Raw genomic sequence first — 23650 nt, forward strand, 5'->3', positions numbered from 1 at the left:
AATTATTGAGCTTCTTTCCTGGTAGCTGTAAGTCACCCATGTTTCACAGCCATCCAGCAAGGTGCTGAGAAACCAGGCCTTATAAACCATCAGCTTGGTCTAAGAGTCATCTTTGTTATCCCATGCACGTTTCACAAATCGACCAAAGGTGGTAGCAGCTTTCCCTATGCACGTATCAAGCTCTGCATCAAGAGACAGATTGTCTGTCACCATGGACCCAAATTGGCAGAATTTGCTAACCACTTCCTGTGGGGTGTTATTTAGTATGATCAGGTGCGGAGACCTTATCCCATGACCATGGTTTTTTTTACTCTTATAGTCAAGGAGAACAAGTTACAGGCATGGGAGAGACAATCCATGAGCCTTTGTAACTGAGTTTCCATGTGAGCGACTAGCGCAGCATCATCAGCGTAGAGAAGTTCTCTGATCAGTACAAGATGTGTTTTTGTTTTCGCTTTCACCCTTGATAGATTGTAGAGCTTGCTGTCTGACCTAGTGTCCAAGTAGACTCCTTCCATATCTGTACAGTAGGCGAAGATCAGGAGCGTGGAGAAAAAGATGCCAAACAGAGTGGGGGCTAGGACACAATGTTTCACTCCATTCTTCACTCTGAAACTGTTGAAAATGGAGTCATCAAACTGTACAGTGCAGTGCATGTTGTCATGGAAGGAGCGGATGAGAATGAGGAGCTTCTGTGGACAGACAATTTTTCCCCAAATCTTGCACAGCCCTGCTCTGCTGACAGTGTCAAATGCCTTAGTGAGATCTATGAAAGTAAGGTAAAGGGGTATACTCTGTTCCCTACATTTCTCTTGTAGTAGGCGTACGGAGAAGATCATGTCGGCAGTAGATCTGCCGGCATGGAAACTGCACTGTTCTTCAGGGTACACCATGACGCTAAGGATTGAGATGCCCCTGTAGTTTTTGCAGTCTCCCCTGTTGCCTTTGTTTTTGTGGAGTGTGATGATTTTGGTGTCACGCATCTCCTACTTTCCAGCAGAGAAGGAGAAGGTCATAAAGGTGTTGCAATAGGTGAGACTTTCTGTGCTTGAGCAGTTCGGCTGGGATTCCATCCTGGCTAGTACCCTTCTGTTCGCTAGATGCTCTATGGCCTTCTCAAGCTCCAGTGATGAGATTTCTTCATCTAACTCATCCATGACAGGAACTTGCACGAGAACATCAAGCGCATACTGGGAGATGTCCGACTCTCTCTGTAGTGTTCAGCCCAGCGGGACATCTGTTTACTTCTGTCGGTGAGTACTTCACCATCTGCTGACTTCAGCAGTGCAACTTTGGTGATGGTAGAGCCAACCCCCCTTTTGATTCCTTCGTACATTGCTCGTAGATTTCTTTTGTCACATTCAGTTTAGATTTCTTGACATGAGTTGATCCAGTGTTTGAGAAGTATCTCCCTGTCGTTTGCACAGCTGTTTTGGCTATTTTCAGGTCGTGCAGTGTCTTAACTGTTGGGTTTATGCTGTACATCATGTAGGCTTTGTTTTTACATCAATGACAGAAATCATCTCAGATGAGTAGTCTCAAACCAGTTCTTGTTACGGGTCCACCTTTACCAAGTGATGCCTCTGCTGCTTCATAGATGATTGAGCTTAGTGACTTCCAAGCTTCATCAATGTCAGTATTGGTGCTTCCTGTTAAAGCTTTGGCGGGTAGCAAGCATTCTAGTGACAGTGCGAAGTGTTTGTATTTGTCATCATTGTTTATGCGAGGGATGTTGATGCGTGGTGGGCCGTCATGTTTGGAGCTGCAGAACTTTCGCTGGTGCACCTTCATTCTGCTACTGATAAGAGAGTGGTTGGTGTTGCAATCTGCGCTGTGATAAGTACTGGTATGAAGAACACTGGGCAGATCACGCATCCTCGTGATGACTCGGTCTAGTTGGTGCCAATGAATAGACCTTGGGTCTGCCATGATACCTTGTGGCGATGTCTGCCCTGGAAGGAGGTGTTGGTGATGCAGAGTTCATTCAGGCACAAAGCTCAAAAAGGCGTGTCCATTATCATTAATCTTGCGCTCCCCATGATGCCTGAGGCACGTTGGCCATGCATCACTGTCTGCCCCAATACGTGCATTGAAGTCACCCAGGATGAATGTCCTCTCGCCATTTGGGATGTTCCTCAGATTGTCACCGAGGGTTTCTACAACATACTGTATAGATTTCCTTGTGTAACTTTATTTGATTTGTGTGGTGAGGATACAAAAATGTCCATTTCTACAGTAGTTCCTTTTTTAATGCCTTATCAAGTTTGTTGAAGGTGATTTATTCAATGATTCCCTGATGGCTCATTAAATTTATCCAATGAGTTGCTGAGCTATATAGATTTGACAAACTCCAAGGTTTAATATGAGGCGAGGACAGGATGGGACTCATCTGTGATGCCCCTACATTTTAATTGGTTTTTTTGATGTTTCCCATAAATATGGAGGTTTGTAGGCAGCAATGGTTTATCAGCATCCAGGGAACCACATCCAAACAAGGGAGGAGATAAGAAATTGTAGAAAACAAAATGGTGATATACTTTTAGTCTTTTTGTATAATTTAAAGGGTATTCTTTGGGAACTGCAGAGTATATGTGAGTCATGCCAGTCAGAAGAGTAGTGGAATTATTTCATTTAATCAGGCACACAATGTTTTGTTGGTTATATGATTTGAATTATGCAAACACAATCTTTTTTGAAACTGAAGTTGCATTTCTTAATGGCTTTTTTAGGTAATATTTCCTCATTTTCCCCTTTTTTTGGTTTCCCTGATCTATTCAATTCCTGTAGCTAAGATCATGATTTACTCGCAGGCCTTCACCTGGGGTGTTCAAAATCAGTTGCAAAGAAGAAACATTACGCCAGAAGTTGGGACGAGTGCATGTGTGACACTCTTCAAAAAAGGAGACAGGAATAAGACTTCCTTCAGTTGCTATACTAATAGACTATAATACTGGATAAAATTATTAATAACTGGGTTAAGCAGCGCCAACATGGGTTAAGCAGAACCATTCAGTGTGGAATTCTGAATGACAGGTCATGCTTGATTAACCTTAGAACATTCTTAGAAGAACAAGCAGAGAGGAAATCCAGTTGTTTTTTTTTTAGAGATACAGCACTGAAACAGGCCCTTCGGCCCACCGAGTCTGTACCGACCATCAACCACCCATTTATACTAATCCTACACTGATTCCATATTCCTACCACATCCCCACCTGTCCCTATATTTCCCTACCACCTACCTATACTAGGAGCAATTTATAATGGCCAATTTACCTATCAACCTGCAAGTCTTTGGCATGTGGGAGGAAACCGGAGCACCCGGAGGAAACCCACGCAGACACAGGGCGAGCTTGCAAACTCCACACAGGCAGTACCCAGAATTGAACCCGGGTCACTAGAGCTGTGAGGCTGCGGTGCTAACCACTGCGCCACTGTGCCGTGTGGGTTATAGATTTTTTTAATGGTATTTGATAAGGTACCACAAAAGGGAAAAAAGCATACATGGAATTGAGGGGAAAATGTGACTAATTGGGTGGTAAGAAAGTAAATGGGGTAAAAGAGCTAATTGAACTGATATTCCATGTAGATCTGTGTTGGGGACCACCCTCATCAGCTAGATATTTACAAATGATCAATTAAGGAAGATGTTCACCAGAATTGAGGGAACAATACTAAATTTGGAAATTACACCAAATTGCTGGATAGGGCAAATTGTGATGACTGTGAAAGATTGCAGGGAAGCATGGATAGGCTAGCAGGATGGGCAGATACAATTAATTATAAAAAAATGTGAAGTAGCAGCTTTTGGAAGTAAGAATATGGAAAGAAAATGCATTGTGAATGCAGTGGAGGAGCAGATGGAGCTTGATGTACAGTTACACAGCTCGTTATACTGGCAGCACCAGTAGATAAGGCAGATAGTATCCTTTGTTTTGTATTGAGAGGCATAGAGTGCAAGAATTTATAGATGACCTTTGGCCACAGTTGGAGTATTTCGTACTGTTAGGACCAGGTGATCAGTGTGTCTAGGGGTCTTTGGCTGTCTTTACCCGGTCTTATTGTAACAGGGTTTAATTTTAAACACACTGTGTTTTGAGCTTCCCTTTTTGTGAATCCTTATTCACAGTTTCCAATTATAAGGCAAAGAGCTGAGCACACACAGGCTTTCTTTGGTTTGAAGCAGAAAGAGGAAATTTATTAAAACCTTAAACTGTAATATGATTCATGCCTACGGATGTACGACACGCTCACACTAGCATACACACATGATATAAGCATACAGATAGGAATAGAAAAGAGCAGAAGTTAAATAGAACAGTTTGAGACAATATCTTGTTACTGTTTCTTGAGCTCCCTGTAGTCCTTGATTGAAGATATGGCCTTGCAATTCGTTGGGGCCCAGTAATCATCTTAAAACTTTGTTCACATGACAAACCCTTCTCTCTTTGAGTTTCATGTGTTTTCACAAGATTCAGTTCCGTGGGAAGAGATGAAGGCAGGCAGACAGGAGAAGCTGTAATTCTTGCTTCAGTTCCAGGAGAGATGTTTACTCCATGAGCACAAGGCTTTGTCTCTGTTCAAATTCCTTTGATGGGAGCTCAAATTTAAAAAAAACTCCCAGGTTGCCCCACAGGTTAGTCATGTGACTAGTTCCTTATATGGAACAGTCTCTTCAAATCCTTTGATGGGGGTTCAGATTTCTCTGCCACAGCCAGATAGCCATGTGACTAAAACTGGTCTGACCAGTTCTGTGTATTGGAGAAGCAACTGCTGGATCCTCATTGTTTCAGTATTGTCTGTTAGCATGAAAATGTCTTTCTGCTCAGGGCTTGCAATTTTAAGTTTTAATGTCATGTGGCAAAATAATGTGTGCCTCAGTCTTGGCAGGTGGAGTTTTCCTGACAGTACAGATTTGAGCACCCCATTATAGAAAGTGTATGGACGTAATTTAAAAAGTTCTGTGTTGTTCAGAATGATTTTATCAAAGTATAGGGTTACAGCTATGATGAAATTCAAGAAATTAGGATTTTATTTATTAAATTGAAAAGACTAAGGGGTGACCTAATCGAGATCTTCAAGACAATGATCTAAATAACGATAGATTTCTTCCACATGTCAGTGGGGCAGTAACAAAATGGTACAAATTAAATCAAGAAAAGAATTGAGAGATCAGAAAGTATTTAATTGCAGAGGGTAGTTGGAATGTGGAATTCTCTGCCTTGCTCCATTGTTGGGGCAGAGTCCATAAGTATTTTTAAAAGGAAGTTACATAGTCACTTAGAATAAGAGAAACATTTAAGGATGTGGGTAATGTGTACAAAAGTGGGATTAGCCAAGATGGCTCAAGGAGAAAAATGCCAAATAGACTTGACGAGTTGAAAGGCTTATTTCTGTGCTTGCACAAAGTGTGCAAGAATGATGTGGTGATGTCTTGCTGTCAGATATTTCTCTCTCCTGATGAGGAAGGGCTTGACCTACACTCTGGCTAACATCAACATCCGGGTAGGGGAATAGAACCTATATCGGGAATAGAACCTATATCCTAGTTACTATGACAATGTGCGTTGGAGTTCCAACAAGCTTTACTGCCTGGTGATATTTTAAAATTTTGTAAAATAATTTTAGTGGTCTATTTCGCAACCCTCCTAATGTGGGTTTCTTAACCATCTGAAAGGTTTATACATTTGTGCATTGTACTGCTGATAAGGTTTTACTGCCACTTTCTGCTTTTGTACAGTCATTCATTTCAGCAGCGTAGGACTTTCTGGATTAGTTGGAAAGCTCTCTTGGAAACCAGTATTCACTTGGTTTCTGTTTTATTTCAATAAGATTCTAAGGTTTCTAACTAGATTTTATTTTATGCAGGAATGTGCCCAGTATTTCCATGAAGTGAAAGATAAAGACATAAAACATGCACTTGCTGGACTCTTTGTGGAAATTCTGATTCCTGTGGCTGCTGTAAGTATTTTCAGTCAGAACATTTTGTTAAGATTTTGCTAATAACACAACTAACAAATGTTATTGCCCTGCACGTGTTTCGAAAACTTCCTTATTCTGTGGCTAAATTCCTGTTTTGACTTGTAGGAAGGCGTGTTGTAATTTTTCAGGCAAATGGCTGACAGAGTTGAAAAAGTAACACTAGGATTAATATTCAAATGATAAACTTCAAACTTAATTTTTTAATCAAATATAGAGGGGTGAGACAAGGGCATACAGTCTCACCAAAAATATTCAGCACATTAGTGGAGAGCATATTCTTATGAAGATAGCCTTAGAGGAGAGAGGGTTAAATATTGATGGAGAAAAACTAACAGACTTATGCTTTGCTGATGTTGTACTAATTACTTCACTTATTAAAGGCTTGGAAGTACAACTGTAGATGCCATACAAATTGAAGACCAAGAAATTGAAAAAGTGACTGAGTACAAATATCTGGGCCAAGCATTAAATATGGAGGATTGTACAAATGCAGAGGCACTGAGTAGGATTAGGGCAGGATGGAATTGTTTCGGGAGATACAGAGATATTCTGTATGATAAGAAAATACCATAGGCATTAAGGAGGAGGGAGAATGATCAGTGTGTTTTACCAACCATGACATATGGGGGGGGGAAATTATGGACAACTACAAAATATATAGAACAAGAACTATGTACAGCTCAGAGAGCAATGGAAAGGCAAATGTCACATATCTCCATTCGTGATAAAAGATGTTGGAAAACCAGCGTTAAGAACATAATTCAGCAGTTAAAAGAAGCCAAATGGAGATATGCTGTTCATGTTGCTCGATGATAACATGTAGACAAAAAGGCTAATGGAGTGGCAACCAAGAACAGGAAAAGAAGGGGGAGACTAAGAAGAAGATGGAGAGATAACAATATCATACCTTGGAACCACATGGGTGAGAGCAGCAAGGGATAGAAATAAATGGAAAAGGAATGAGGAGGGTACATCCTACAGTGGATGAGCACAGCCTAAATGATGATGAAATTATGGGTTTACTGGTTCCCAATATGCTCATGAGTTCAGCCTAGCTAACTTGTGCAAAGTGTTTCTTTTCAATTGTATAAAACATAATTTGTTGATGCAGATATTATTATTGGCAATAATTTACAAAAGTATTTGTAAAAGTATGTGATAAGTATTTAACCATTTTATGAATCATATGATAACCACTCATTAAAGGATTAAAATACCATTCTACTGTCAAAAAATAATAAGGAATCAACTTCAGCATGTATTATAATTAAAGGAGTTGTGTTATTATATCTGACTGTAAAGAGTAGTCAGAAGCTAAGCACATGATGAATAAATTTTGAAAAAGCTCATTACACCAATTGCTGACAATAATGCACTGCCAGAAAACTAAATCATTCTGTGATCAGAAGCATGATTATATTAACTAACATCTTGTTAAGTTACAACCTATAGTAAGGTAATTACTGCACAATATTAGTAAATATTCAAGGTTACCTAGCAAAATTTAGCAAAATATAAAATCAGATGATCCAACTACCTTGGGATCATCCTCCTTTCTATTGCTGGGAAGATCCTGGCTAGAATACTTCTGAATAGACTTGTGCCTACCATTGCGGAAGTAAACCTCCCAGAGAGCCAGTGTGATTTCAGTGCAAACAGAGGCACCACAGACATGGTATTTGCACTCAGCCGATTACAAGAAAAGTGTCGTGAGCAAAACAAAGACCTGTACGTCATTTTCATAGACCTCACCAAGGCATTTGACACTGTAAGCAGAGATGGACTTTGTAAAAAAAAAAAAATTGGATGCCCACCCAGGTTCCTGGCTATGGTGAAGCAGTTTCATGAAAATCAGTATGGATGAGTCAAGTAAATCAGCAACCTCTCAAGTCCCTTCCGAATCTCCAGTGGCATGAAACAGGGATGTGTGCTGGCCCCAACCTTATTCAGCATCTTTTTCAGCATGATGCTGCAGCAGGCAATGGAAGACCTTAAGGAGGGAGTTTAGGTACACTTTCGGACTGATGGAGGCCTTTTCAACCTCGGGCATCTTCAGGCTCACACAAAGACACAAGAAAAACTCATCTGTGAACTTCCTTTCGCCAATGACTGTGCGCCAGGAGAGCACAGTCTGTCAGACCCGGAATGTATAACACATTTTTCCAAGGCAGCACAACCCTTCGGACTAAAAATCAGTTTAAAGAAAACTGAAGTCCTGCATCAGCCTGCACCTCAAGAAGAATCTAGACCACCAAGCATTGTCATCGAGGGAACTAAGCTGAATGCCATCAAGCAACTTACTTATTTGGGGAACGTCATCTCGTTTGATGCCACCATAGACAAGAAAGTAGACAATAGGCTCTCAAAAGCAAACAGTACATTCGGCAGATTCTACAAACGAGTGTGGAGCAACCACAGCCTCAGAGCACAGACCAAACTCCAAGTGTACAAAGCCGTGGTTCCCACCACCCTTCTGTATGGCGCTGAGTCATGGGCCCTACACCGCCATCATATATGCCTTCTAGAGTGCTTCCATCAGTGCTGCCTCTGCAGCATCCTCAAGATCTGCTAGCAGGACTGCAGCACAAACATTGAAGTCCTGGAAACAGCCAACATCACCAGCATGAGGCCATCTTCCTGCAAAACCAACTGCATTGGGTGGGTCACGTTGCCCAGATGGATGACAGTCGCCTGCCCAAGATCGTGTTGTATGGAGAGCTGACCACTGGTAAAAGGAAAAGAAGGGCCTCATGCAAACATTTCAAGGACTCCCTGAAGAAGTCCCTCTCTGTGTGCCACATCGACCATCGCCAATGGGAAGCGCAGGCCATAGATTGTGATGCCTGGAGATGCTACATCAGGAGGGCTACCAACACCTTTGAGACTGAGTGAAGAACCAGCATGAAAGAGAAAAGGAGGAGAAGGATAGATCCATTTGCCCCCAGAAGCAACTACACCTTCACTTATACCCGCTGTGGGAGAATCTGCCAGTCATGGATAGGCCTTTCTAGCTAATAGTGGGCCTGCAACCGATAAGTACAACTTTCCCAAAACCTTTGTCCGCGAAGAAATGCCAAGAGATTAGTAAATATTCAAGGTTACCTAGCAAAATTTATGGAACTTTTCCCTTATAAAATTGCAGTTCAATGCAGTAACTGCACTTGCCCTGAACATTGCTGTTTTCATTGTCATCTGAAAATTCCAGATCTTAAAAATAGAACAGGGTAATTGCTTTTTATAAAAGTTAATTTAAAAGGCTGTTCTTGTGTTTAAAATGTAGGCTTTTACCATTAGTTAAGCATGGCACCTCTCATAGCAAGTAAATACAAAGATTAGGTTCCTTTCTGTGTTGTTCATCTGAACTTTTGACCCAAGACTTACTTGCCAGTAACTTGGGCACCAACGCTAGTTTGGGTTCCACCAGAACCAGTTGACTCTAGATCCTGGCGTGGATGCTGGAACAAAGACGGAAGTAGATTCTCTATCACTAGGGCTGCATGGTTTCAAGTGCAAGGCCCAACACCACCTTTTCAGAGCAACTAGGGTTTGATGTTAAATACGGTCTTGCCAGCGCTGTGTACATCCTAAGAGCTAAATTTTCAAATTGCTGCAGTCTCAGACAGGATGCAAAATGCCTTGATCTTTCTTAAAGCCACTACTTTTCACATTATTTGCTAAGTATGTATCAGCCCAGTATTGACGAAGCTAGTAGATAGGACAGACTGCAATGGATTTGTGCAAGTTTAAAACACTTGTGTTGTCTCACACATTGTCATGATAACATCAGTTACTGAGATTCCATGAATCTCCGGAGCAGCACAACTTGGAAGCTGCAATACATGGAGATTGCACACATATTCAGATTCTGGAAAGGGTGATGACTTCAATGTAAAGTAAAAAATGTATACATTTTGTTATCATTGAACCTAATATTTGGAGACTGCACTAATCTCACCAAATTTGGTTGTCTAGGCTGTTAAAAATGAAGTGAATGTGCCGTGTCTCAAGAATTTTGTAGAGATGCTCTATCAGACCACCTTTGAGCTTTCATCAAGAAAGAAACATTCATTGGTAAGTATTCTGAAGTCATCAGGTTTGTGTCAGATAAGTAACATTATGTGCCAGGACCAGTGTGATTCAGTTAAATTCCCTTCATGGTGCATTGTTACCAGCAAACCCCAGTTACAGAAAATGTTTCCTGGAGCCCAGTTTTAAGGTTCATTATTGATAGTCATCAAACCTTAAAAACATCTTAGATATTGTTACATACTATAGTGTTTTGTTAGAATATGCTCTAATATATCTGTTGTCTGCATCTTGCTTATTTCCTTAAAAATATTGTAAATCTGAATTATGCCTGCCACTGGGACAAAATAAGAAATAGTGGATACCCATGCGATATGTAATATAAAACTGGGGAGAAATATGTGTGTAGTCTCAAGAATCAGTGCATATTCCAGTGTATCTAATCCACCTAAATTACTTCAAAACCAAAACCAACATTGTTAGTAAGCTTTACTGACAGCACTAAAATTAAAAAAAATCTTGCATTTAAATCATGCTTTTCACGACCACTGGACATCTCAAAACACTTTACAACCAATGAAATACTTTTGAAGTGTAGGAAAAGATCTAGAGACACAGGATGCTGGAAAATAACTTAGGTTTGTTTTGCAGTTGGGCAGACACATGGTAAATGAAATTTAAAGTTTCCAACAATTTACAATAACTGGATTTCAATTAGTGTTGATACTTGGCAGTAATAAGTACTTCGCTTTCGATGTCAAGAAAGTGCGGAACCAATTTAAGAAACTAGTACAATGTTAGAATACCTTGTTGGAACAGTCGAACATAAGCTTCCAGAACTTCTGTGCCAATTGGGGCCCCTTGCACTGGTTGGCAAGACCCAGCAAACTGAGCGTAGAGGCAGGGACAGAGTCCAGGCTGCCTTGGTCTAGGCAGCGGAATAATCTATTAATAGCTCGCTACTTCAGGCCAAGACACGGACAATGGCTCTGGAGCTCCGCCCCGACCCCCTCTCCCCCGCCCCCAACCCCAGTATATCATGGCCTCTGCATTTATCCAAACAACCTGGATGACTTTTAAACCCTTCTAATCTTTTCAAACCTCATCTTGTCAACCAAACCTTTGGTCATCTTTCCTAATGCACACGATAGCTTGTGGTCTACTTCTTCATTCCTTTTACCTTTTCTTTCTCCCCCCCCCCCCCCCCCCACCACCCTTAGGACATTTTTCTGAAATTAAATGCCCATATAAATTTAGCTTGTCATTGTTGTAAAACCCCTACATAGTGAAGTGCTGAGACACATAGGTCAGGAAGTTCTCAAGCTCAGGTCTTTGCCGTCTTAGCCAGGCAGCATAAGAGCACTATAATTGGTCTCAGAATCCCTAGGTTGGAGAGAGAGAGAGAGAAAACAAAATCACCCAGGATTCCTGCTCTGCTTATTATCCAGTAACACGTTCTAGAAACTGAGAACATAACTATTTCAGCTGATTTTTTTAAAAATACAGCTCCGGATTGGTGGACCGAAATGTCAGATAGCCAGTCACACTCAATGGGCTGAATTTTATTCGCGTGCCGCGCTTTGAACTCGTTTTAGTTTTAGGCAGGCATCAAGATCAGCGCAGGCTATAGGCCACAATGGCCTGTTCCTGTGCTGTACTGTTCTTCGTTCTTTGTGGAACGGCTGCCGCCTGCAGGTAAGTTTATTTACATATCATTATTGTTAATTTACATATTTAGATAACGGGCCCGCTGCTATGCGGCAGGGGGGGCCACACCGAGGTCCCCCCGCCGCTGGTAATATGCGGCGGGCCCTTCTTGACGTCGGGGGTCGAGGCTGGCCTCTCCCTGCAGAATTTTACCGGCACCAGCCCCCAACCCCCCACCCCCTCCGAGACCCGTGACCATCGAAGGGCTGGTAATATTCAGCCCAATATGTAGCTGACACATGAAGAATCGATACTTGGGAAGTTTACCAGAAGATTGTCAGCACCCATCCACATTTTTTTTTTTATTTATAGATACAGCACTGAAACAGGCCCTGAGTCTGTGCCGACCAAGAACCACCCATTTATACTAACCCTACAGTAATCCCATATTCCCTACCACCTACCTACACTAGGGGCAATTTACAGTGGCCAATTTACCTATCACCTGCAAGTCTTTGGCAGTGGGAGGAAACCGGAGCACCCGGCGAAAACCCACGCGGTCACAGGGTGAACTTGCAAACATTGTAGACTGAGGCATTGCCATCGGAAGAGGAGAGCAAACCTGGGGTCAGATGGAGTCACGGGCAGTGGCCTGAACCACCACTGTCTCCCGCCACCCCCTCCCCCCGCCAACCCAGAAGACTTAGAGAGCCATCACCATGGAGGTGTCTCACTCTTGGCAGTCACTGCCAGCCTGCACGTACTTTCTCTCTTTTCCTCGGGCCTCCGTCTTACCCACAGTTGCAAGCGCTCATACGCAGCTGCCACCAACTTCTCATCTCCACTGCCAACCTCAACTGACCTTTCAGCAGTGGCGTCCAACAGAATGCTGAGATTTTGGAGACCTCTCATGAGATCATAAGTGAGGCACAATTTTACGCAGAAATCGCAAGTCTCATGGTCAGTTTAAGAGAGTTGGCATGTCTTGAGTGCAATTCATTTGACTAACAAAACCCCAAATCTCTATCCCTTTGCTACTGCTGTTGTTTACTTCCTGTGACCATTTTGAAATATCTCACTGATACTGATTTCATTTCTATCTTCTGTTCATCTTACCAGGCCCTGTACCCATTGGTTACCTGCCTGCTGTGCGTCAGTCAAAAACAGTTCTTTCTCAACAACTGGCACATATTCCTTCAGAATTGTCTATCTCATTTAAAGGTAAGGAATGGGCAATGAGGAAAATCCATTTGATCAAAAAAATGAATACATGAAAACTATAGATTCCTTAAAAGAATTCGATAAAAATGAAATTAATGCAGAACAATCGGGTCAAAATAAATTTTATGTTGATGGACCAAGACTAGCATATTAGAAACCTGCTGGTCTTTGGGTGCAAGTCTCTGGTCCAAATCCTGCAATCATAAGGAATGTGCAATTTTTAAATAGTTTTAATTACCACATCTCATTTTCTTTTTTTTTTGTCTTTTTGCATTGTTTATTCAGATATGGTTTTTTTGGGTGAAGTTCCTTTTCATTTGTCCATTTAGCTACAAATAACAGGGGGAAAGGAGTGTTTATTCACTGTTGCTTCAAATTGCTGACAACTAAAAGTGGCACCATTGGATTAGCAACTAGTCCAAATTGTAGCCCCTGATGGTCATGTTTAGTTCTTCTTTAATGTACCATATTGTTTATTGTACTCGCTTTTGTTGTGTTCCTATCAACTTTTTTTTTGTAGGTAAAGTATTACTACTTTCTAAATAATCTATGAACTTCAGGTAGTTAGTGGTGTCTAGAATTCAAAGCAAAAGCCATCAGTTTCCTTGGAGAATTTCTTTCTGCATGCTTATCATTGCATTTATTCTTGGTGCTCCTCGTGGCTGTATTTGTATACTCTGTCTTGTTTTTCCTTGTTGAACTCACTACTAACTCAATTATATGTCAATTTATGCTTGTATTTAGCATCAGGAAATCCCTGTGAGAGGGAAAAATGCTTATGATAATAGCATATTTCATTATTTGTTTAAGTTGTGTTTTCCAAGATGATACTTTAAACATTCAGTTTAACTTCGAGTTCCTATGCTAGCAGTGTATTGCAGTGCTTTTTGTTGCGTTTAACATAAGCTGTTCACATTGCTGTATGTTATACTTCGTTCATCAAAAGCCATTAAGAATTTACGTTTGTGCTTTGTTCCCCATCTAACATGCATGGACATCCCATTCTCATGCTTGTTTATGTTTTGCTGTCTTGCATTGCTTTATTCAGATGCCATCTAACAACAGTATCAGAAAGCAAATAGAAACTTTGCAGGTGAGTATGCTTGCCAAGTTCTCAAACATATACAGTCTAGAAAGTTAGTAATAAGCAGATATCAAATAATCTTTATATAGATGGTGTTTAGTACTCAACTATAACTACCACTCACCAAATTGCAGTGATTGCTTGTTGATCTCTGTGAGGATGACCTCACATGTTAATTCTATGGAGTGACCATAATACCAATCAGCAACAAAAAATAGTTAAAACCGAATAAAACTGCCTCACCAGTTCAATCAATATATATATATAAATAGATTGTTGATATGCATGAATGAATAGAAAGCATTAATCTCATCAAGCAGTTGATATGATAGTGATAAACCACTTGAGATTTGTTTTTTTAAAAATACATTTTTGAACCTGGTCTTTGTCCTTTTCCATAACTGCTAAATTTAACTGAATTATGATCAAGGGCAATTAGATATGGCAATAAATGCTGGCATTACCAGTGATGCCCACACCCTGTGAATGAACTAAAACAAAATCTAAAAGCTGTATCTGTCACCAAATTCTTACTCAGTGCTATTAGGGAGGGAGTTGCAGGATTTTGACTCGGCAACAGTGAAGCTAACAGCGATATAGTTCTAAGTCAGGATGGTGTGCAACTTGGCAGTTTTCCCATCCGTCTACTATCCTTGTGCTTCTAGGTAGTAGAGATTGCATGTTTGAAGGTGATGTCGAAGGAGCCTTGGGAGTTTCTGCAGAGCATCTTGTAGATGGTACACACTGCGGCCACGGTGCACCGGTGATGGAAGGAGTGAATGTTTAAGGTGGTGGGTGGGATGCCATTCAAGTGGGCTGTTTTGTCCTGGATGGTGTTGAGCTTTTTGAGTGTTGGAGCTGCACCCATCCAGGCAAATGGAGAGTATTCCATCACAGTCCTGACTTGTGCCTTGTACATGAAGAACAGGTCAGGCAGCATCTGTGGAGATAGAAGCAGAGTTAACGTTTCAGGTCTGTGACCTGTCATCAGAACACATTTGCCTGACCTGAGTATTTGCAGCACTTTCTGTTTTTATTTTGGGTTTCCAGCATCTGCAGGATTTTGCTTTTATTGTAGATGAAGAACAGGCTTTGGGGAGTCAGAAAGTGAGTTACTCACCACAGAATTTCCAGCATCTGACCTGCTGTTGTAGCCACAGTATTTATATGACTGCTGCTGTTAAGTTTCCAGTCAATGGTAACCCCCAGGATTTTGTTGATGGGGGAATTCAGCGATGGTAATGCTGTTGAATGTCAGGACAGATGGTTACATAACTCTTTTGTTGAAGGTAGTCATTACCTGACACTTGAGTGGCATGACTGTTATGTGTCACAAGCCTGAATGTTGTCCAGGTCTTGTTGCATGGGGTCATGGACTCCTTCAGTATCTGAGGAGTTGCGAATGGTACTGAAGACTGTGCAATCATCAACGAACATCCCCAGTTCTGACTTTATGTTGGAGAGAACGTCATTGATAGCGCAGATGATGATGGAGACCAGAGACAGGCAGAGCAAGAGGAGCAAGGTGGGAGTGGAGGTTTAAAAAGCGCACCAAAAGCCCAAGAGTCGGAGACCAGAATCAGACAGAGCGAGAGAGAGGAGAAGGGAAAAACCGAAAAATGACCTGTTTGGTGAGTATCTGGTAAGTGATTAAGGTCCATTCTAATCCAACATTTAAAATAGTAAAGGTACTAGTGGTAAGCTTAATAAAATTATTAAAAAAGGAAAATAAAATAATTTAATAAAATAATTAAGTAGTTAATTAAAACACATTGAGGATGGCAGGGCAGGTGATGTGTCACGGCTGCACCATGTGGGAGCTCCTCGATGCCAGTGTGATCCAGGGCAAACACGTCTGAGTAAGTGTTTGCAGCTCGAAGAGCTTCGGCACAGAGATATTGAACTGGAGGCCGAGCTGCAAACACTGCGACATATCAGGGAGGGGGAAAGTTACCGGGACATTTTGTACCAGGAGGCAGTCACACCCCTTAGGATAGGGTCTTCTGATTTGTCTCAGTGGAGAGTGTGGCTGCAGCTGAGGCAGATAAGGGGATCCAAAGGGCAAGAGTGCAGGAGCCTCAGCCTTTGTGATTCTCCAACGTGTTTGAGGTTCTTTCAGCATGTTTGGATGAGAGTGGGGGCTGCAGGGTGGATGAGCAACCTGACCATGGCACCATGGTACAGGAAGCATGGTGGATGAGTAACCTGACCACGGCACAGGAGACATTCAAGTGGATGGAGAAAAAAGGAATGTAGTGGTAATAGGGGACAGTATAGTAAGGGGGATTGAGACTATTCTCAGCAGCAAAGAGTGAGAGTCCAGATGGCTTTGTTGCCTGACCAGTGCCAGGGCTGGAGAGGAACTTGCAGTGGGAGGGAGTCCATGTAGGTATCAACAACATAGGCAGGACAAGGAAAGAGGTTCTGCATGGTCAGTATGAGGAACTAGGTGCCAAACTAAGAAGCAAAACCTCAAAGGTAATAATCTCCAGATTATTACCTGAGCCACATTCAAATTGGCATAGGGCAAATAAGATTAGAGAAATTAATGCGTGGCTCAAAGACTGGTGTGGTAGAAGTGGGTTCTGGTTGTGGGGCACTAGCACCAGTACTAGAGAAAGTGGTGGCTGCACCATTGGGACAGTCTACACCTGAACCGTGCTGGGGCTGGTGTTCTGGCGAGCTGCATAACTCTGGAGGTAGAGAGGGTTTTAAACTGAATGGTGGGGGCAAGGGATCAAATTTGGGAAGATATGGTAAATCAAGAAGTAGAGACAAGGCAAGAGAGAAAGGTATTAATATGGGAAATGATCGACTGTGACAGGAAGGGGCAGAGCATGCAAATCTAAGAGTAAATCAACAGATAAGGCTAGAGGTTACAAAAATAATAAAAGGACACAAAGGCTCTGTATCTGAATGCACGTAGCATTCGAAACAAAACAGATGAGCTGAGAGTGCAGATAGAAATAAATAAGTACGATCTGATAGCTATTACAGAGACATGGCTGCAGGACGGCATAGATTGGGACTTGAATATTAAATGGTACATGGCATTTAGGAAGGACAGGAAGCTAGGAAAAGGTGGAGGGGTAGCTCTGTTAATTAATGATGGTATTAACGCAATAGGAGCGATGACCTAAGTTCAGGAGACCATGATGGAGAAGCAGTTTGGATGGAGATAAGAAATTATAAAGGCAAGAAAGAAGTCACTTGTGGGAGTGGTGTACAGGCCACCTGACATTAACCACACTGTAGGACAGGGTATAAAGGAAGAAATAATGGCAGCTTGTTAGAAAGGTACTGCGATAATTATGGGAGATTTTAACCTACATATAGACTGGAAAAATCAGATGGGCAAAGGTAGCCTAGATGAGGAGTACATAGAACGTTTTCGGGATAATTTCTTGGAACAATACATTCTGGAGCCAACCAGCGAGCAGGCTATACTAGACCCGGCATTGTGCAATGTGATAGGATTAATTAATGACCTCATAGTTAAGGCGTCCCTAGGTAGCATCGATCATAATATGATTGAATTTTACATTCAGTTTAAGGGAGAGAAGAGTGGGTCCAAGACTAGTATTTTAAACTTAAATAAGGGAAATTATGAGGGCATGAATGCAGAGCAAGCTAAAGTGAACTGGCAAATTAGGTTAAGGGTTAGGTCAATAGAGATGCAGTGGCAGACATTTACGGGGATATTTCAGAATACACAAAATAGATACATTTCACTGAGAAAGAAAAATTCCGAGGGTGGGACCCGCCATCCGTTAACTAAAACGGTTAAAAATAGTATCAAACTTAAAGAAAAAACCTATACTTGTGCAAAGATGGGAGGTAGGTCTGAAGATTGGACATAATATAAAAAACAGCAACGAATGACTATAAGATTGATAAGGAAGGAAAAATAAAGTAAAGAGAAAGCTAGCTAGAAATATAAAGACAGATAGTAAAAGTTTCAATAGATATTTTAAAAAGAAAAGAGTTAACAAGGTGAGCGTTGGTCCTTTAAAAAGTGAGTCTGGGGAATTAACAATGGATAATAAGGAAATGGCAGATGAATTGAACAGATATTTTGATCTCGGTCTTCACTATTGAGGATACAAGTAACATCCCAGTATTATCTGCAAGTCAGGAAATGGAAGGCATGGAGGACCTCAAGAAAATTACAATCACCAGGGAAGTGGTACTGAACAAATTGATGGAGCTTCGGGCTGACAAGTCCCCAGGTTCAGATGGACTTCAGATGGGTGTTAAAAGAGGTGGCTAGTGAGATAGTTGATGGGTTAGTTTTAATTTTCCAAAATTCCCTCGATTCGGGGAAGGTTCCGTTAGATTGGAAAATAGCAAATGTAACTCCTTTATTCAAAAAGGGAGGGAGACAGAAAGCAGGAAACTACAGGCCAGTTAACTTAACATCTGTCTTAGGGAAAATGTTAGAAGCTATTATTAAAGATATTACAGCAGGGCATTTAGAAAAATTCAAGGTAATCAGGCAGAGTAGTCATGGTTTTGTGAAAGGGAAATCATGTTTAACCAATTTATTGGAGTTCTTTGAGGGAATTACATGTGCTTTGGATAAAGGGGAACCGGTGGATGTATTGTACTTAGATTTCCAGAAGGCATTTGATAAGGTGTCACATCAAAGGCTATTGCAGAAAATAAAAGTTCATGGTGTGGGGGGTAACATATGGACATGGATAGAAGATTGGTTTGCTAACAGGAAACAGAGAGTAGGCATAAATGGGTCATTTTCTGGTTGCAGGATGTATTGAATGGTGTGCCACAGGGATCTGTGCTGGAGCCTGAATTTTTTTTTACAATTTATATAAATGACTTAGATGAAGGGACCGAAGGAAAGGAGTTCCAGAATTTTGACCCAGTGACAGTGAAGGAACGGTCATGCAGTTCCAAGTCAGGATGGTGTGTGGCTTGGAGAAGAACTTGTAGGTGGTGATGTTGCTATGCAACTGCTGCCCTTGTTCTTCTAGGTGGTAGAGGTCACGAGTTTGGAAGGTACTGTTGAAGGAGGCTTGGTGAGTTGCTGCAGTGCATTTTGTATATGGTACACACTGCTGCCACAGTGCGTTGGTGGTGAAGGGAGTGAACGTTGAAGGTGGTGGATAGGGTACCAGTCGAGCTTCTTGAATGTTGTTGGAGCTGCACCTATCACATTCATGACTTGTGCCTTGTAGATGGTGGACAGGCATTGGGGAGACAGGAGGTGAATTACTCGCCACAGAATTCCCAGCCTCTGACCTGCTCTTGTAGCCACAGCATTTAGATGGCTGGTCCAGTTCAGTTTCTGGGCAATTGTGACCCCCAGGATGTTGATAGTGGGGGATTCAGCAATGGTAATGTCATTGAATGTCAAGGGCAGATGGTTAGATTCTCTCTTATTTGAGATGGCCATTGTCTGACTAATGTTGCATGTCACTTATCAGCCCAATCCTGGATGTTGTCCAGGTCTTGCTACATCTGGACACGGGCTGTTTCAGTATCTGAGGAGTTGCGAATGGTGCTGAACATTGTGCAGTCATCGGCGAACATCCCCACTTCTGACCGTATGATGGAGGGAAGGTCATTGATAAAGCAGCTGAAGATGGTTGGACCTCGGACACTACCCTGAGGAACTCCTGCAGTGATGTCCTGGGACTGAGATGATTAACCTCCAACAACCACAACCATCTTCCTTTGTGCTAGGTATGACTCCAACGAGTGGAGAGTTTTCCCCCTGATTCCCATTGACTGCAGTTTTTCTAGGGCTCCCTGAATCCATACTCAGTCAAATACTGCCTTGCTATCAAGGGCAGTCGCTCTCACCTCACCTCTGGAGTTCAGCACTTTTGTTCATGTTTGGACCAAGACTGTAATGAGGTCAGGAGCTGAGTGGCCCTGTCGGAACCCAAACTGAGCGTTAGTGAACAGGTTATTGCTGACCAAGTGCCACTTGATAGCACTGTCGACGGCACTTTCCATTACTTTGCTGATCATTGGGAATAGACTGATGGGGCGGTAATTGGCCAGGTCAGATTTGTCTTGCTTTTTGTGCACAGGACAAAGTTGAACAGTTTTCCACATTGCCAGGTAGATGTCAGTGTTGTAGCTGTACTGGAACAGCTTGTTCAGGGGCGTGGCTAGTTCTGGAGCACAAGTCTTCAGTACTATTTCCGCAATGTTGTCAGGGCCCCTAGCCTTTGCAGTGTCCAGTGCCATCAGCCGTTTCTTGATATCACGTGGAGTGAATCGGATTGACTGAAGACTGGCATCTGCGATACTGGGAACCTTAGGAGGAGGCCAAGATGGATCATCCACTCGGCACTTCTGGCTGAAGATGGATGCAAAGGCTTCAGCCTTGTATTTTGCACTGATGTGCTGGGCTCCCCCATCGTCGAGGATGGGGATATTTGTGGAGCCTCCTCCGCCTGTCAGTTGTTTAATTGTCTACCACCATTCATGACTGGATGTGGCAGGACTGCAGAGTTTAGATCTGATCCATTGGTAGTGGGATTGCTTAGCCCTGCCTATTGCATACTCTTTCCGCTGTTTGGCATGCAAGTAGTCCTGTGTTGTAGCTTCAACAGGCTGACACCTCATTTTTACGTATGTCTGGTGCTGCTCCTGGCATGCCCTCCTGCACTCTTCATTGAACCAGGGTTAGTCGCCCGGTTTGTTGGTAATGGTAGAGTGGGGGATATACCGGGTCATGAGGTTACAGATTGTGGTTGAATACAATTCTGCTGCTGCTGATGGCCTACAGCTCCTCATGAATGCCCAGTTTTGCATTACTAGATCTGTTCAAAATCTATCCCATTTAGTACGGTGGTTGTGCCACATGACACGATGGTGGGTACCCCCAGTGTGAAGACAGGACTTCATCTCCACAAGGACTGTGCAGTGGTCGCTCCTACCAATACAGTCATGGACAGATGCATCTGTGACATGTAGATAGGTGAGGACGAGGTCAGTTTTCCCTCTTGTTGGTTCCCTCACCACCTGCCCCAGACCCAGTCGAGCAGCTATATCATTTAATACTCGGCCAGCTCAGTCAGTAGTGGTGCTACCGAGCCACTCTTCGTGATGGACGTTGAAGTCCCCCACCCAGAGTACTCGAGGACAGTTGGCATGGATTTGTTAAAGGAACCTCGTGTCTGTCCAACCTGATTGAATTTTTTTGGTTATGCAACAGGAAGAGTCGACGTGAGTAGCGCGATTGATGTAGTCTACATGAATTTCAGTAAGGTTTTTGACAAGGTCCTGCATGGTAGACTGGCAAGAAAAGTAAAAGCCCACGTGATCCAAGGGCAAGTAGGAAGTTGGATCCACAATTAGCTCAGTGACAGGAAGCAAAGGGTAATGGTCGGTGATGTTTTTGTGATTGGAAAGCTGGCTCCAGTGGGATCCCAAAGAGCTCAAGTATTGGGTCTGTTGCTTTTCGTGTCATGTATCAATGATTTAGACTTAAATGTAGGGTGCATTCTTGAGAAGGTTGCAGGTGATACAAAAATTGTCGTGTATTTAATAGTAGGGAAGAAGGATGTAGACTGCAGGAAGATATCAGTGGAGTGGTCAGGTGGGCAGAAAAGTGGCAAATGGAATTCGATCTGGAGAAGTGTGAGGTAATTCAATTAGGAGGACAAACAAGGCAAGGGAATGCACAATACATGGTAGGATTCTGAGAAGTGTAGAGGAACAGAGGGACTTTGAAGTGCATGTCCACAAATCTTTGAAGCTAGCAGGTGATTAAGAAGCTATACGGGATATTTTCCTTTTATTAACCAAGGCATAAAATTTAAGAGCAGGGAGGTTATGCTAGAACTTTAAAAAACACTAGTTAAGCTCCAGCTAGAGTCCTGCATGCAGTTCTGGTGACCACAGTTCAGGCAGGCTGTGATTGCACTGGAGAGGGTACAGAGGAGATTTACAAGGGTCTTGCCAGGACTGGAGAATTTTATCTATGAGGAAAGATTGGGTAGGCTTGGGTTATTTTCTTTAGAACAGAGGAGGCTGAAGGGAGCTTTAATTGAGGTGTATAAAATCATGAGCCTAGATTTGTTCTTTGCATCCACTCTATTTCCCTTAACAGAGGTTGATAAATGCCTTCTGGTCAGTTATTCTCTGTGACCCTCTGTTCTATCAACACCTTCCCTTTTGTTATCTCTTGCCCCACTCCCACTTTATTTCTAACCTTTGCCAGTTCTGATGAAAGGTCAAAGACCTGAAACGTTAACTCTCCACAGATGCTGCCAGACCTGTGGAGCATTTCCAGCATTTCTTGTTTTTATTTCAGATTTCCAGCATCTGCAGTATTTTGCTTTTATTGTATTGATAAACACGGGGCATAGATTGTAGTTGGTAATTGGTAGTAGGATTAAAGGGGAGTTGGGAGAAATCCTTTCACCCAGGCTCTTTTGGTATCCTTTCGTGGGATGTGGGCATTGCTGGCAAGGCCAGCATTTGTTGCCCATCCCTAATTGCCCTTAAAGTAACTAAGTGGCTTTCCATGCCATTTCAGAGGGCAGTTAAGTGTTAAGTTTGGAGTCAGAGCAGGTAAGGACAGCAGATTTCCTTCCCTGAAGGATATTAGTGAACCAGATGGGTTCACCAGATAGTTTTATGGCAACATTTCTGAGAATAGCTTTCAATTCAAGATTTTTTATTAACTGCCATAGTGGGATTTGAAACCATGCCCCCAGGGTATTAGCCTGGGCCTCTGGATTTAGTCCAATGGCAATACCACTACGCCACTGTCTCCCCATAGTAAGGGTCTGGAATTCACTGTCTGAAATGGTGGTATAGACAGAAACCTTCATCACATTTGAAAGTACTTGGAAATGCACTTAAATTGCCAAAACCTACAGGGCTGCAGACCAAGATCTGATTAGGTGGGTAGCTCTTTTTTTGCCCAGCACAGACATCATGGACCAAACGGCCTCCTTCAGTGCTGTAAATTTCGGTGATTCTAGAAGATGCTTTTGAGCTGCCTTCTTGAATACAGCTGAGTGACTTGCTCGGCCATTTTAGAGAGCAATTAAGTGTCAACCACATTGTGGGTCTGAGTTGCATATAGGCCAGGCCGGGTAAGGGTGGTAGATTTCCTTCCCTGAAGGACATTTGTGAACCAGTTGGGTTTTTATAGCAGTCCAGTCATTTCATGGTCATCCTTACTGATACTAGCTTTTTATTCCAGATTTTATTTAATTGAATTTAAATTCCCCACCTGCCATGGTGGTATTTGAACTCTCATCTCTGGATCGGTAGTCCAGGCCTCTGAATTACTAGTCATATGGTAACATAACCACTACGCTACAGTGCCCTATAGAAATATCCTTGTTCTGTAAGTTTGTTGAATAATAAGGTGGAGGATAAAACCAAGTTAATGTAATGAAGATTATACCGAAGCAAGCAATCAACATATAGCTTAAAAGCCTCTGAGCAAGCGATAGGTATTTTAAATGTTTATTGAGGACAGAATTGCCTTCTCTCTAGTTTTCCAATATCTCTGTTCCTGTCAATGCTGATGTGGTTCTTTAAGAAGGATCCAGAATCCAAGTCTTCTCCCATGCAGTGTTGCCAGATCTCTTCCTTGATAGTGCGGTGGGCGGTGCTCATGAGATTCTCTTCCTATCAAACGATGTGCTTCCTTTTGAAATTATATTCAATACTTGAAGGCATTGTACTGATTGCTATATG

The 23650-nt window shown here is 42.3% G+C and overlaps 1 protein-coding gene across 12 annotated transcripts in view; it reads left to right on the forward strand.

Annotated features, from left to right (window-relative positions):
* Nucleotides 1-23650, forward strand: part of fryl (furry homolog, like) — a 655772-nt gene that overhangs the window by 327820 nt on the left and 304302 nt on the right. For 10 of the 12 annotated variants that reach the window (XM_068035582.1, XM_068035639.1, XM_068035630.1 and 7 more), the window contains 4 exons: nucleotides 5866-5958; nucleotides 9952-10050; nucleotides 12772-12873; nucleotides 13922-13966. In XM_068035582.1, coding sequence (XP_067891683.1) covers nucleotides 5866-5958; nucleotides 9952-10050; nucleotides 12772-12873; nucleotides 13922-13966 — 339 coding nt within the window. The remainder of the gene's footprint in view (nucleotides 1-5865; nucleotides 5959-9951; nucleotides 10051-12771; nucleotides 12874-13921; nucleotides 13967-23650) is intronic. The other 2 variants (XM_068035572.1, XM_068035611.1) reach the window with 1 other exon arrangement.

Source organism: Heterodontus francisci, chromosome 1, assembly GCF_036365525.1.
Source record: "Heterodontus francisci isolate sHetFra1 chromosome 1, sHetFra1.hap1, whole genome shotgun sequence".
Classification (NCBI taxonomy): domain Eukaryota; kingdom Metazoa; phylum Chordata; class Chondrichthyes; order Heterodontiformes; family Heterodontidae; genus Heterodontus; species Heterodontus francisci.